This window comes from Seriola dumerili, unplaced genomic scaffold, assembly GCF_002260705.1.
Source record: "Seriola dumerili isolate Sdu_G_001 unplaced genomic scaffold, Sdu_1.0 BDQW01000017.1, whole genome shotgun sequence".
Taxonomy (NCBI): domain Eukaryota; kingdom Metazoa; phylum Chordata; class Actinopteri; order Carangiformes; family Carangidae; genus Seriola; species Seriola dumerili.
The window spans coordinates 4,859,458-4,872,692 of record NW_019174272.1 but is presented as its reverse complement, the minus strand read 5'-3'; the positions used below and the strand labels follow the sequence as shown (position 1 = coordinate 4,872,692).

At 42.0% G+C, this 13,235-nt stretch overlaps 3 protein-coding genes across 5 annotated transcripts; 2 read left to right on the top strand and 1 right to left on the bottom strand.

The window, feature by feature from the left end:
• Positions 1-1,362: 1,362 nt before the first annotated feature.
• gins4 (GINS complex subunit 4) lies at positions 1,363-6,019 on the top strand. Of its 2 annotated transcripts, none has more exons than XR_002665472.1 (9): positions 1,363-1,637; positions 1,756-1,842; positions 3,470-3,583; positions 3,677-3,774; positions 3,870-3,958; positions 4,134-4,224; positions 4,378-4,482; positions 4,796-4,969; positions 5,252-6,017. XR_002665472.1 is itself a non-coding variant. In XM_022758062.1 (9 exons), exons 2-8 carry the CDS (start codon positions 1,533-1,535, stop codon positions 4,472-4,474), a joined length of 681 nt encoding a protein of 226 aa, XP_022613783.1. In that variant the 5' UTR covers positions 1,379-1,395; positions 1,526-1,532; the 3' UTR covers positions 4,475-4,482; positions 4,796-6,019. The 2 variants fall into 2 exon arrangements, 1 of the variants encoding a protein (XP_022613783.1); XM_022758062.1 differs by having other exon boundaries at positions 1,379-1,395; positions 1,526-1,637; positions 4,796-6,019.
• A 712-nt stretch (positions 6,020-6,731) lies between these two features.
• LOC111231067 (protein phosphatase 1 regulatory subunit 3C-like) lies at positions 6,732-8,378 on the top strand. Of its 2 annotated transcripts, XM_022758051.1 has the most exons (3): positions 6,732-6,894; positions 7,013-7,080; positions 7,311-8,378. In XM_022758051.1, the coding sequence occupies exons 2-3, from the start codon at positions 7,061-7,063 to the stop codon at positions 8,155-8,157; spliced, it is 867 nt and encodes a 288-aa protein (XP_022613772.1). In that variant the 5' UTR covers positions 6,732-6,894; positions 7,013-7,060; the 3' UTR covers positions 8,158-8,378. The 2 variants fall into 2 exon arrangements, with proteins under 2 accessions (XP_022613772.1, XP_022613762.1); XM_022758041.1 differs by having other exon boundaries at positions 6,732-7,080.
• Positions 8,379-9,324: 946 nt separating this feature from the next.
• On the bottom strand, positions 9,325-12,324 carry LOC111231059 (phytanoyl-CoA hydroxylase-interacting protein-like). Its single transcript, XM_022758027.1, has 4 exons — positions 12,148-12,324; positions 10,523-10,697; positions 10,180-10,297; positions 9,325-10,084 (listed from the first exon to the last, which is right to left on the bottom strand). Exons 1-4 carry the CDS (start codon positions 12,322-12,324, stop codon positions 9,538-9,540), a joined length of 1,017 nt encoding a protein of 338 aa, XP_022613748.1. The 3' UTR covers positions 9,325-9,537.
• Positions 12,325-13,235: the final 911 nt, after the last annotated feature.

Sequence of the window (13,235 nt, the reverse complement as noted above, 5' to 3'; positions counted from 1 at the left end):
GATCATGAATAAATAACAAAAATAAACTAAAATATTAAAACCTTTGGTCCTTTGTAATTATAGAAATGTTGATTTTTTTTCAACTGCTTATTGATTTTTAATCAGTTTCTCCATCACTTTAAATTTTTCAAATTCATTTATTAGTTGATTTTAATTTGTCACCTGATTTGTGAGTGAGTGACACCATCAGGAATATTTCATTGGTTTCAGGTTTTTCCACCAGGCACTAATTGTTTCCCACTTAAATGACTAGTTCATCAGCGAGAAGACATTTATGAGAAGCAACATGATGACAAAATATAGCATGAATGCCAGCTGCGTTATTGGTGTCTGTTGATCTGCTTTACAGTGACTGCAGCTCTCCAAGTTGTGGCTACAACCGTGCAGGTCTGATGAAGCACAGATAAGCCCAGGGGAAGCTGCTGTGAGAACTGATATGCAATACCAAACATCACTGCAGCATAGTGTCAATGCTACAGCGGATGCAAGATCATTGCCGGTGAAAAACAATTATGTGGCAAGAGCAGTGAACAAAGAAGAGAAGAAAATGTGATAAATTACATTCTGCTGAAAACCACAATGTGATCTGAAACAGCTGGAACAAGTGAAGCAGATGATGACATTTCTGTTGAATTCACAGGGGCTGATAAAAGATGAAAAGGGCAGAGATCAGATCTAATAATGCAGGGGAGACATGACATGTTCTCTGTGGGAACTTCATCTGTTGACTGTGGATAGTGTTCTTTGTGCCTGGGAGTAAATAATCACTCATGACTAATATACTCACTTATATTTATACTTTATACTTCTGTGCTTTCATTGCCTGCAGCCAGGGGTTGTAACTTGTTAATACTGTATACATTTTTAATCATATTTCAATAGCACTTTACATTAATTTAGTTTTTATTAAGGTTCACTCCAGTGAAAATTACGTAAAAATGCAATTTGTTGCATCATCTAATGCTCATACTCAACTCTATACCACTATTAGTGTGCTTACATACTAATCATAATATATTTTGGTTTGGTAGTACTGGGTGGAAAACATTAAATCCCTATTTTAGTACTCTCAGGAAGCACTACTGCTCCTAGGCAGTGTTAAAATCTCGCCTCCGACAAGGGGCAGGGCAGACACATAAACCAAACATGATAGAAAAATTCATTCATAATGTCGATAAACTAATACCTTATTTAACTGTGTAGCCCGTTCAGGCGTTGACATAATCATAATATATACATGGGTTGTACACAATTCACGTAGCTTGTGAGGAACCATGCCTTAAAGGCTGAGCGCAGGGATTAGAATCAACGGTACATATCTCGCGAGAATACCATTTCAGTGGCGCCAATACACAAGGAAAACAGTAAACACATGTTGCTCTGTAGCTAGTTCATGTATGTTTAGCAAAATGCTTTAACTTATGACGTTGAAATCACTTTTAACTTTACTTTACAGACTTTGTTTCTGTTAAGCTTGGTGTTTTCTCTTTTTTTTTTTTCTTCTTTTTTTTTTTACTTCGTGAAGAAAAACTATGTCGGACGCGGACGCTTTGTTTGACGACGGCAGCGATGCCAACCAAGATGACAGCCAGGAGGATGTTATGACTCCGGCGGAGCTGATCGCTAAACTGGAAGAAGTGAGCTGACGTTAACAAAATGATGACATTTTATGACATGCAGTGCCAAAGATCTTCGACACTCTTATTAGCCTGTCCGCCGCATTTTGACAGTTGTGTTCCTCTCTGTGCGTCGCAGGCTTGGCTGAATGAGAAGTTCTCACCGGAGCTGCTGGAGAACAAGTCAGAGGTGGTGGAGTGTGTGATGGAGCAGCTGACTCACATGGTAAATTGAATGGGGAGTACATTCGGCTCTGCCCACATTTCTAAATGTAACAAAACAGCAGATACAGGATGGTGCAGGGCTTCAAACAACTATTATTTACATGACTGATCAAACTGCAGCGGTTGAGGAAGTATTCACGTCCTTTACTCCAGTAAAAGTACAAAGTCCTGCATTGAAAACGTTACTGAAGTATACACAAACACCTATTAATAGCAAAATGTACTTGTATCAAAAGCTCTTGTGAGTGCTGTACTGTTAGATATATATTTAACTATTAGATTAATGCTGATGCTTTAAGGTACAAAGACCTTTTTACTGTGGTAACTGACTGAGGTTGAGCTGATGTAAACGACTTTATATTCTGTTGGGTGGTTTAAAGTACAATAATTAAAAAGTACAATATGTCCTTCAGGAATATAGAGGACTGGAAGTATAAAGTGGATTGAAAATGAAATGCTCAAATAATGTACCTCAAAATTTTACTTAGTTTCATTCCACCACTGTTAAACTGTCAGTTACTTGTCTATGAATGTGGAAAATAGTGAATAAGGTGGAACACAAAATAACAACATGTCCTCCCATTTGAGAAGCTGGAACAAGCAAATGTTTGACCTTTTTTGCTTGATAAATTACTTGAATTACAATCAGCTAATTTTTTTCAGCACACATTAACACATTATCATGGCAGCTGCTTGCTTTACATTTTTCTAGGTCTTGAGAAATAAATGCTTTGTATATGGTGGCCCTGAGAGGTCAACACACTGCACCTTAAGAAAACGCATGCAAATGGACAAAACAAACAAATTCAGAAAACATTGTCCTCAATTTGACAACCTATGCGCTGCAAATACTCACAACCCAGCAGAAGTGTTTCCAGGGGACACTAAAAAGTGATGAACCCGGCTGGGGCGCACTTGTTGTTCAATACTTTGTGACTTTTGAAGTTAAAAGCATTGAACAACAAGTGCATCCCAGCTGGGTTCATCACTTTTTTTAAGTTATTCTTTTAGGGCATTCTTTTGCCTTTATTCCTATAGCACAGTGAGGTGTCCGCAGGAAACACTTCAGTTGGGTTGTGAGTATTTGCTGCGCGTTTATATATTTGGTTGTGTTGTGAATATTTGCAGTACATGTGTTGTCAAATTGATGATGATGTTTTCTGAAGTTGTTTTTTTTTTTTTTTTGTCTATTTGTGTGTATTTCCTTAAGTTGCAGTGCGTTGAGCTCTCAAGCCACTTAAATTTACTTAAATTACAAATCAATTAAATGATATGTATGAATGAATTAAAAAGAAGCCCTACAAAGATATCAGGACTTGGTCATGTCATAATATCTATAATCTGACAAGTGTATATACAATATTAAATGTAAAATCTGTATGAAAATATTTCCTAGCAGTGTAACAAACAAATGTTTGAATCTGTTATTGTGACTGAAATTACATAACTGCTGATGAAATTCTAATACCAGATCCAGATTTGGAAACAGAGGTGGATCCATGCACTTACTCATCCATTCAAATAATCAAATCATTTAACCACTGTATGATGTTGCTTTTCTGGTCATTGTAATTCCCCCCGAATATAAGACATTTCTCTCACTGTTGTTGTGAACTTCATACCAACAGGAAGCCAATTTGCAGCGGGTGAAGAAAGGTGATGCAAAGGCCAGCGTCCATCGCATGGAAATAGACAGGATCCGCTTTGTTCTGAGCAGCTACCTGCGCTCTCGTCTGCAGAAGGTAAGTCAGGTCAACAATACAGCGTGTGCCATAAAGCTCTCACCTCACTAAGTGCTTGTTGGCAAATATGCCTGATTTTTGTTCCATGTCTAGATTGAAAAGTTTTTCCCACACGTCCTGGAGAGAGAAAAGTCTCGAGGGGAGGGAGATCCCTCTCTGCTCTCACCTGAGGAGTTTGCCTTTGCCAAAGAGTGAGTATGGTTAAAATAAGATTAGAGCTGTTACTACTGCTGTTTTGTGACATTTGAGATAAAAAAAAAAAAACCTGTGTCCGTCTGGCATACAGGTACTATGCCAACACAGAAACGTACCTGAAGGCTGTAGCACTGAAGCGCATGCCCCCCAACCTACAGACAGTGGATATGCTCAAAGCAGGTGACGTCTCCTCTACTCTTACCACACAGGCTCTTTTTTTTATTTTTTTTTTATTGTTCTTAGATGACCCATGACCGAAATACTGCTATTGGCGTGCGCCGGCAGATGGTGGCATTTTCTCTGACATTTTCACTGACCGTGATGCTAAATCCTGTGTATTCTAATGTGATACCAGTGCCTGAGCCCTGCTTGGACTCCTTTGTGTTTCTGCGGGTGAAGGAGAGACAGGAAAACATCTTGGTGGAGCCTGAAACAGACGATCAGAGGTACTTAATTCATCAACATGACACTTGATGTGTTGTCACTGTTTTCCAAACCCAGTAGGGGGCAGTGTTACCTTTTCACATTCAGTGCTGTTATATTTTTCTGCATCAATACTAAAACAACTGATATTATCTCTACTGCGTGTCTTCTATCAGAGAGTATGTTGTGGATCTTGAAGAGGGCTCTCAGCACCTAATGCGGTATCGAACTATCGCACCACTTGTTTCAAGTGGAGCTGTCCAGTTAATTTGAATGTGGAGGTGAGTAACAATGAGGCTGACTGTGTCATCTTTCTCGTTAACTCAATACTGCTCTCGCGCCCTCTTGTTCAGACATCTGCTAATTCATTTCTGCAGATCTTACATAAGCAACTGCCTTGCAGTGACATCTGGATGTATTTTTAGCTCTCACTTATTTTTTGCAGTGTTCATTGTCTCTTGGCAACGGATTATGAAAGAAAAGTACCTCTTTTACGGACCACAATATGTTAACAATACGTTGGACTTGTCATCTCACTGAACAGTTAACAATTAAATACATCTGACACATAGGGTTTTTTTTTTTATGTTCCAGGTCTGTGTGTTGGTGTGGATGGCTCCAGGAGGTCATAAAATGAGCATCGGCTCATTTTCATTACCCAGTGGTAATACAGAATGAGCAGTTTATCCTGCAGAGATCACATCAGGAGACACATCCACTGTTGGATGCAAACACAGAGACATTTGTGGTACCATGGCTTCAAGAAATGTAATTCAGCGCAACATATTAACACCAAATATAAGGTCACTACTAATGAGAAGTGAAGGCTGTGAATGAACACTGTTCAACAACCCAGCTTTTGCAGTGCTGTGTTATTTTTGGACCTTTTTTTTTTTTTTTTTTTTTTTTTTTTTTAAATCATGTCACAACATAAGTTTGGTTACATAATTATAATGTTATTCGGGTGTGTTTGGCTTGGTGAGACTGGTAAAGACTCTTAAGACTCTATCTAATCTGCCAATTCACCACTCCCTCTGTTACTATATCCAGATGACCTGCATTACTGGGCTTTTCCTCTGCTGCTCAATAACAGGATGCATCAAATGACCTGAAGGTGAAATTTCATCATTTCACTTGGCATCACAATGCCGAGCATCACAAGGTGCAGATGCTAATTTATGTGTATGTTTGAAAGAAAGCTGTTTCTTATGGTGAAATTCACGCTCAATATGAATTACTGTCATTATAAATAATAGAAATCCTGTTAATGTTCAGAAAGTGTCTGTGCATGTCTTCGCCTTGGCTACCAAATCCAGTTTTATCTGCTTTTCAACACCTCTCTGTGTCACAAGTTTGAAGTTTCTTTTGATTGTGTGTTTTTTAGTTTCACCCTAAGAGGATGCGTGGAACATTTCTTCTCTGAGACATAATTGTTATAATAGTGTTATGTAAGCATTTCACATGGAGCAAGCGGTGCTCATTGTTTGCCCTCACACAAAATTGTGCAGTAATTGAAGCCAATAAGGGACTGAGAGAAATCCGGCTTTTCAAAACTGAACCACATGTCAACAGACGGTCGTCCTCTTGAACTGCACTGCTGATCTAGCTAATATCCAATCCTACAACCCCTTGTTGTTAGGAGATCAGGAACAAGCATTTAGAGTTCATGAATGCTATTTTGCATAATAAATGTTGGGAAATGAAAATAGCGATCCCTTAGACCTTGAAAATAGTTGGAAATGTGGCATTGGAAAAATAATAAAACCTTAAAAAATTTGCAAATGATTAAATGGGTATGAGAGTAATTCGGTTTATAATTTATTAATCATAGCACTTCATCGTTCAACCTCTATCAGCTTTCTGGACATCTTCTCATGCAAGTGCAGAAAGTCGAATCCTGACCAGTATGACCACTTTCATTCTAACTGTTTTAAGTCATTAAAATGCCCTTGAGTTTGGCGTCCAAATACATCTCCTCAAGCGTGGGTGACGTGTTTCATGTAACTCAATATGTATACACGTACGTGGCTTGATTCTTGAATAGCACCCTCGGTTAGATTACTGGCATGCTGAGAGTTGTTTGTAATCTGGCCCTTCCTCAGCGTCACACATGCTGATGGACTTAGGGACAGCGATCCCTTTGAGACACGAGCAGTGGACCTGGATCCAGGCCCAGGCCTCAGTGGGATCTGTGTCCATTGACAGGTCTGAGAATAGAGACCAGGATGACTGGAATAGTTTCCACAATGACGGGCAGTGCTGCATCTACCTACAGTTGACCTGTATATACTTTTATCGCCATGTCAGCACTGATATGACAGATTTGAGGTGACAATACAAAGACATAACTTCACATAAATCTTTACAGCTAGAACATACTGGTGTGATAACAGGTTTTTGCACTGACACTCAAATTCTGAATAATGCTACAAATAAAGCACAGAAATAAAAAAAATAATAAAAAAAGGACCGTTGCTGCACATTATCTATAATCCTCGTTAGATGCAGGTCTACAACAACTTTAGCAGAACACAAAAAGACAATAATCAGCTGATTGGTCGGGAGAGTGAAGAGGGTGGAGTATACAACATGGCATATTAACTGAGGTAGTATAAATAGGACATTGTGCCAGAATCCCATTTGGCCAAAGGGGCGGCTGAGACTAAAACGTGCTGCTCATGTGGGTTTGAAAAGTAAGACTTTTGAAATATTTGAGACTTTCAATGTATGATGACGATGATTTTGCAAACTTTATCAAAGCACTGTCTGTTGTATTACTGGCACTCAGTTTTCTTCCTCTTTTTTCTCCAGCAAAACTTTGAGGATAATATTCCCGTCAGTCAGCAGCAGACTACCAACATGGAGATCTCCAGTACAACGTAAGCACTTAAGACTGTGTGGTGATTCCTCTGCTGTGAGGTGCATTATCCTGCATCACTTCCTCAGTCGTTTTAAAAAAGTTAGGGTCAGTTTTAAACACTATCACATCTCTGGGGTCACATTTATATTGTGATGCATTCCTTAATGCGCCTCATAAGCCAACAATAGCACAGATACAGAAGTTTAATAGGGGGGTATTTATTGAAATCACTGTTTTTTCTCTTGCAAGTGTCCTGCCAGTGGTTGGCCTCGGGTCGATGGCCCATTCAGCTGGACTTGTGGAGCTTGCTGTCAGGCTGTGCTTGAACCAACGCAAACAACTGTGTCCTCACGTGTGGGTTCCCATTCTGAAGCCACAGCGTCCTTGTATCCGTCCTCAGGTTTCTGATCAGCCCCCCTCTGATTTCTTGAGTCAACTTTCTTGGGATTTTTTGGATGACTTGGACGATGAGGTTTTGATCCCAGTCAAGAACAGACGTGTGGTTTTCGCTGACTCAAGAGGACTGTCTCTAACAGCTGTGCGAGAGTTTTCTGATGAAGAGGAGCAGTCTGACCTCGACCTGCTGCCATCGCTGCAGGGTTTGGGAAGCATGACAGAGGACGGCTACAGCTGCACCGTCAGCACCTGCTGCCCAGGAACACGGCTCAAACTGGGCTTCCCGCAACCCTCTGCAGATTTCCAGGCCTTCCGTGCCAAGCTGGCAGAGAGCATGGTTATCCTGGAGAACTGCAGCGTTACTGAGCACTCCCTCCAAGGTACTGTCCGAGTCAGGAACGTCAGCTTCCAGAAGGATGTGCGTGTGCGCATCACCTTTGACTCGTGGCAGAGCTACAAAGACGTGCCCTGCATGTACCTGCAGAAACGCTTCGGAGGACCACAGACGGACATCTTTGAGTTTGAACTTGCCATTCCTAAAGTGCTAGATGCCAAAAGGAAGATAGAATTCTGTTTAAGTTATTTACCAGGAGGGCAGAGCGAACCTTTCTGGGACAATAACAAAGGACAGAATTACAGCATTGCTGTGTGTGTGAGCTCACATCTCTGTTGCGGGAAGAATCTAAGTGATAGGGCATGACTTATCCAGCCTAGAAAGGATCCCTGATTTTGTCATACATAGTACATCGGTCCTGCGTAAAGATGAGGTGGATATTTTTTTTTTTTTATTACATTTGCATTATTTCCACTCTGAATTGGTATGTATATTTCCATAAATGTTTAGACATTTCAGTACCTGCTTTGTATATAAAAAAACAACTTTAAAACAGGCCATTCTTGTTGCATTCAGTTTTCTTTTCCAGTTGTCTTTCACATTCAGCATCAAAGGGGTGACCTTGTTTTTCCAGTCCACACCCTCTCTTCATGTCCTACATGTTGGCTACTAATCAGCCCATGTTTTAATGTTGTGCACCAGGAAGGGGATCCCTTTCACTTTGGGCATTTGTGGGATTCCCATATAGGTCAGATTACTGGCGAGGGGCAAACAGAAGCAGGAGAGAAGCTATTCTTAGCTCAGCCCTGTTCATAGAGAGTTGCCGTCAGAGACTGGTTGCAGGGAACTTTGATACCATCTTCCCCATTACCTTCCTCCAGTGACCAAAACACCACCATACTCGGTGGTCCTCCTCTCACAGTCACATTTTTTTTTTTATGGTAAAAGTCTGTTGTGCAACATTTAGACATCTGTGTCATTAATGATTACTATGAATTCCCTATTTATAACTCTACAATTTTTTTTACAAACTTTTTTAGGAAGGATTAAAGCATGTGGCAAGGATGCTGAAAACTAAAGTTAAAGCTGCAGTGTAGCATTCATGTCTTTTTGAAAAGTCAGAACACCTGGCAGTGACTTCATAGTGAGACCATTACAAGAAGCACAAATAGCAAATCATTTGTTATGACCTCTGTAATGTGTGAAACCACTGATTTATAAAAAGGCCTTGCTCCTCGCACTTGGACTTCAAGGTTGTATCACACACAAAGTTCTTTAAAATAAATCACATCAAACTAGTTGAAAAAATTAAATCAAACACATCTTGAGGAAAAAATGTAAATTAAAGAAGTCTGGAAAAAAAAAGATATTTCAAAAATGCCACAAAGACACTGGAGAGCAGAGATGGCTCTCAACAAACGAGGAGCACAGATTTTCTCCTCTCTTCTAAAGCCTATGATGTTTTTTATGTTTTGTTCAGCAGTCATGGATGGATGGATGGATGGATGTTTACTGTGATGTCCAGCTGTGATCATGACAGAGTTGTGTGATACACATGGTAAAAGTCTAATACTCACTATTCTAGTCCAGGCAGGAGGGAGGAGGGAAAACAGCATGCACACACCCAGAGAGGTGGGCTGTTTCCACTGTGTTCTGACCTACACATGGTGAACTCTACTGTTTTGTCCTGTGCAAAACTGCGTCTTTCAGCACTGTAGGCTCACACACTCTCGGGTCTGTCTTAAATCAGCGCCCCACACTGATGTTGCACACTTTGCAGCTTGGGTCCTTCTTGGCGTTGGCTGTGGTCAGACTCATGAGCTGGTGGTGCCCGCTGATCAGCTCCACACTGCCCTGATCCAAAGGAACCGGCTCAGTGAAAAGCACCTCAAGGATGACGTCGCTGGCATGGCAGTAGAGAGGCTCTTCCCCCGGCCTCTGGGGGGCAGTGTATGTCAGGAAGGGGTTGGAGGCCAAGTCCAGCATAGGGAGGCGGGTGCGACAGAAGGTATCTCCCTCTGAGCCAACAGGGGCCAGCACCAGCACCACGTAGTGGTAGGCTGTGTACATACAGTAGAAGTCTGCAAAATACAGGCTGATATTGGGGTTCAAGAGGTGTCCAGCTGGGATCTGGAAACGAAGGGGGCCGTATGGGGAGTCTTTGGGGGGGAGGCCTGTATCAAACTCTGTGTTGCAGCTAAAGAAGACTCCGTTCAGTTTGCTGTTAATAGGAGAACCATGACTCCCACTGCTGTCTTTTAGGGCTGGGCGCATTAGCCCTCCACATTCCCTCCTAATCCAAGACATAAAGAGCAAAAGATTATTACACTTAATTGCTAAAGGCATGACTTTAGGTATGCAATGACGAGACAAGACTGCAGCACTGACCTGACATAGTCGAAGTATTCTGGGTGCTGGTTGCGATAAAACACAGAGAATTTCAGCAGCCTCCCTGCGGAGCCCTTGGCCTTGTCAAGCAGCTGCTGTAGGTGCTCCATGGCATAGTCTGCAAAGTTGTTTGGAAATGTATAATCATTTCAAGTTTGTACTGCTTTCAAATGCTAATGACTAGGCAGCACTGACACAGGATTATTATATTGCCATTTCTGTGCACAGCACTTCTTTGTCCTAATTTTTGTTATTTTTATTGCTTTAGTTAAAGCTCTCATATTCCACTGCATATATCATATCAGTGTTACTTTAGCTGTCACACATGACATGCATGTCTCACCTCCAGTGCAGAAGTCCACCACCTGGCTCCACTCGGACACCAGGTAGTCGCCGTCGGGCTGTCGGACAGCGGTTTGAACAGCCACACAGTACTCAGTACGTGGGCTGAGGAACCAGTGTCCCCTCACTGCCATGGGGAGAGGCACAGCCTTGGCCACTAGCTTGGTTGGCACATCCTGGAGCACGAAGCAGGAAAGAGGATGCAGGGCTATAACAGGCTGCTGTGTGTTTTAATTTACATTTCAAAGCAAATGTAAATGCAATTGTGAAGTCAACCATTTCCCTCAATAAACTTTGCCTTATTAGCATGATATTCCACTTCAAGCCCAAGCTGCTGTAACTAGGATACATCTAATCAAATCAGCGGCTTTGTTTTGGCCGAGGCTTCTAAGAAGCACAGCTAATTACTACGGGCTCAGAGGCCCATATATCCATGGTAACATCTCTGATGCAAGTTTGTTTGTGCCACTTTGGGTCTCAGAGGGAGAGAGAGAGAGAGAGAGAACATATCCTCCATTCAGGAGCAGCTCACTCAGTCCTACCCCTGCCTTGACTTCACAAAAGCACCTTTTCAGCTGTTGAATGCCATCTGTAATAATAGCCCATAATTACAGTCAGTAGTTTGCATCTGAACTGAAGGGAGATCAAATGTTAGACTTCAGCAACTGGAGCTAAATTTAGACTATAGCCATGTTAGCGGCTCTGTGAGGCAGAGGGCTACTTAGGCACAACAGTGCTTTGAGATAAAAGCTAACGTCTGCACAATGAAAATGCTGAAGGTGTAATGTTTACCATGTTCTCCACTTTAGTTTAGTTTGTTGAAACTGACTTGATTATGGCGCTAGATGACAAGTCAGAGGATCACCAATGATTAATTCATCCTGAGGGGAACATGAATGTCTATATGAAATTTTATGGCAATCGACCCAACAATGGTGGAGATATTTTAGTTTGGACCCATGCTGCTAATGGATAAAAATAAATAGGTAAACAAGTCTTCTGCTACATGTTAGAGGTTTAGTTTATCTGCAGATGGAAAGTAGCTGGCAACTCATTTTATTGCCAAGTATCTCCTCTTACTGCTTGAGATTAATAGTCCCAGAGGAAAACATTTATTTAAGGAAAATAAAAAAGATAAACCATTTCAGACTTCAGACTGTCTCTTTTTCACCTTATTTTCGTGTTGCCTAAACTTTGCTTAATTTGTGGATTTAGTGATGTGCATGCATGGAACCAGTTCTGTGCTGGGGCTGAATTTGTCAGTTTTTGTCCACTTTGAGGAAACAATGTACAAGTGAGTCACTGGCCTGAAGCTGTTGACTGCACTCATTTTCGTTTTCGCCTGTATTGGAAGTGACTGAAAGGGCGCAACCGTTGCTTTCTATAAGGCAGTTAGCCCCATCTGTTAACCCAACCAGAAATGCATGTTTTCCCGTCTCATTGAAGCTGTCTTCTATTATTTTAAGGGGGAATACAGTACAGTGTGGACTTCTTAAGTCATGTAGTGAGGGTCAGGTTTTTCAGCAGCAAAAATTGATTGGTGTGAATCTGGAACATGAGCAAAGACAACCCAGCAGGGAGCTGGTTGCATTCAGGGATCAGACAGGGGAAGGTGCGTGGTCAGACCCTGTGTTTAAAGCGGTTGGGGTCCCTGCTCTCTTTGCGGCTCAGGTCAATGAAGAAGTGTGTGGCTCTGGCAGTGTCCTCGGGGGTCATATCCCACATGATGCGGAAGGAGTCGCAGGTCACCTCACAAATCTGGATATTGCATGGGGTGGAGAGAGGGGCGTCCATTTCTGTCATCTGCAATTAACACGAGATATAAGAGGGGATAGTTAGACCGGGGTGTAATCTGGGACTGTAATACCAGTGCTGGAGAATGGCAACATCTGGTGAGAGAGATTAAATTGTATCGCCGAGAGCTACAAAGTAGACACAGTACAGCAGTTGAGAAAGACCATCACTGAAAACACCTCACAGAATCCAATTAACCTTTCATTTAGGGATCAATGTCCCGGCTTTTTATCCACTGTCCTGCTCCCCCCCCCCCCCCCCCCCCCCCCCCCCCTCTTTTTCTTGCCCTTAACTGACATTTCCCATCATTACACAACTCGATAAGCGCTGCCCAGCTGAGTGACTGGCCTCTGCTATCCCCATGCATTTCATAATCCACCTACAACAGTCTCCCAGCAACAACACATCAGCAGCCTCCCTCAGTCTTCTCCTGCAATCCTCATGGAAGGGGTCGCAAACGAAAACACAGCTGCACCCATCAGCGGCAATTTAAACTAAAGGTAACTTTTGAAACACTCCTGCCTCCTCGTTGGAGTGCAAACAGCTGAGCAAGAGAACTCCTTGGCAGCTCAAGGGAAATCTTCACACAGCTTTTATATTGTCTGGGCTGAAATAGGGGAGGTTTAAGTAGGTATCAGTAGCAGGTGATGTATGATCATATTTCCTCAGTTGCCCATCAGCGGTTCGATCCAGATGGCTGCACACGGCCTAGAGTGCCAGCCTGGGGGCAATCTGTTGGTCAGCCTGTGTTTGTCTTTGATTAGCTGTCACCTTCCCTTCTCTAAAGTGATGGCAAGTCTCTGCAGCATGTGCACATACAGTCATCTTCTTTTGCCCTGAGATTCAGTGCACATCCAGTCCACCATGGTTTGCTTGGCATTTTCATCCGCCTTGAGTTTGTTAATGTAGTTATCTCTCCC

Excerpts from the sequence above, each read along its gene's own strand:
- gins4 (XM_022758062.1), top strand. The coding sequence starts at position 1,533 with ATGTCGGACGCGGACGCTTTGTTTGACGACGGCAGCGATGCCAACCAA. Across the intron at positions 3,959-4,133 it reads AGTGGATATGCTCAAAGCAG|TGCCTGAGCCCTGCTTGGAC; the intron begins GTGACGTCTCCT and ends ATGTGATACCAG. Across the intron at positions 4,225-4,377 it reads CCTGAAACAGACGATCAGAG|AGAGTATGTTGTGGATCTTG; the intron begins GTACTTAATTCA and ends GTCTTCTATCAG.
- LOC111231067 (XM_022758041.1), top strand. The coding sequence starts at position 6,929 with ATGATGACGATGATTTTGCAAACTTTATCAAAGCACTGTCTGTTGTAT. Across the intron at positions 7,081-7,310 it reads ATGGAGATCTCCAGTACAAC|TGTCCTGCCAGTGGTTGGCC; the intron begins GTAAGCACTTAA and ends TTCTCTTGCAAG.
- LOC111231059 (XM_022758027.1), bottom strand. The coding sequence starts at position 12,324 with ATGACAGAAATGGACGCCCCTCTCTCCACCCCATGCAATATCCAGATT. Across the intron at positions 10,698-12,147 it reads CCAACCGCTTTAAACACAGG|GATGTGCCAACCAAGCTAGT; the intron begins GTCTGACCACGC and ends TTCGTGCTCCAG. Across the intron at positions 10,085-10,179 it reads GAATACTTCGACTATGTCAG|GAGGGAATGTGGAGGGCTAA; the intron begins GTCAGTGCTGCA and ends GTCTTGGATTAG.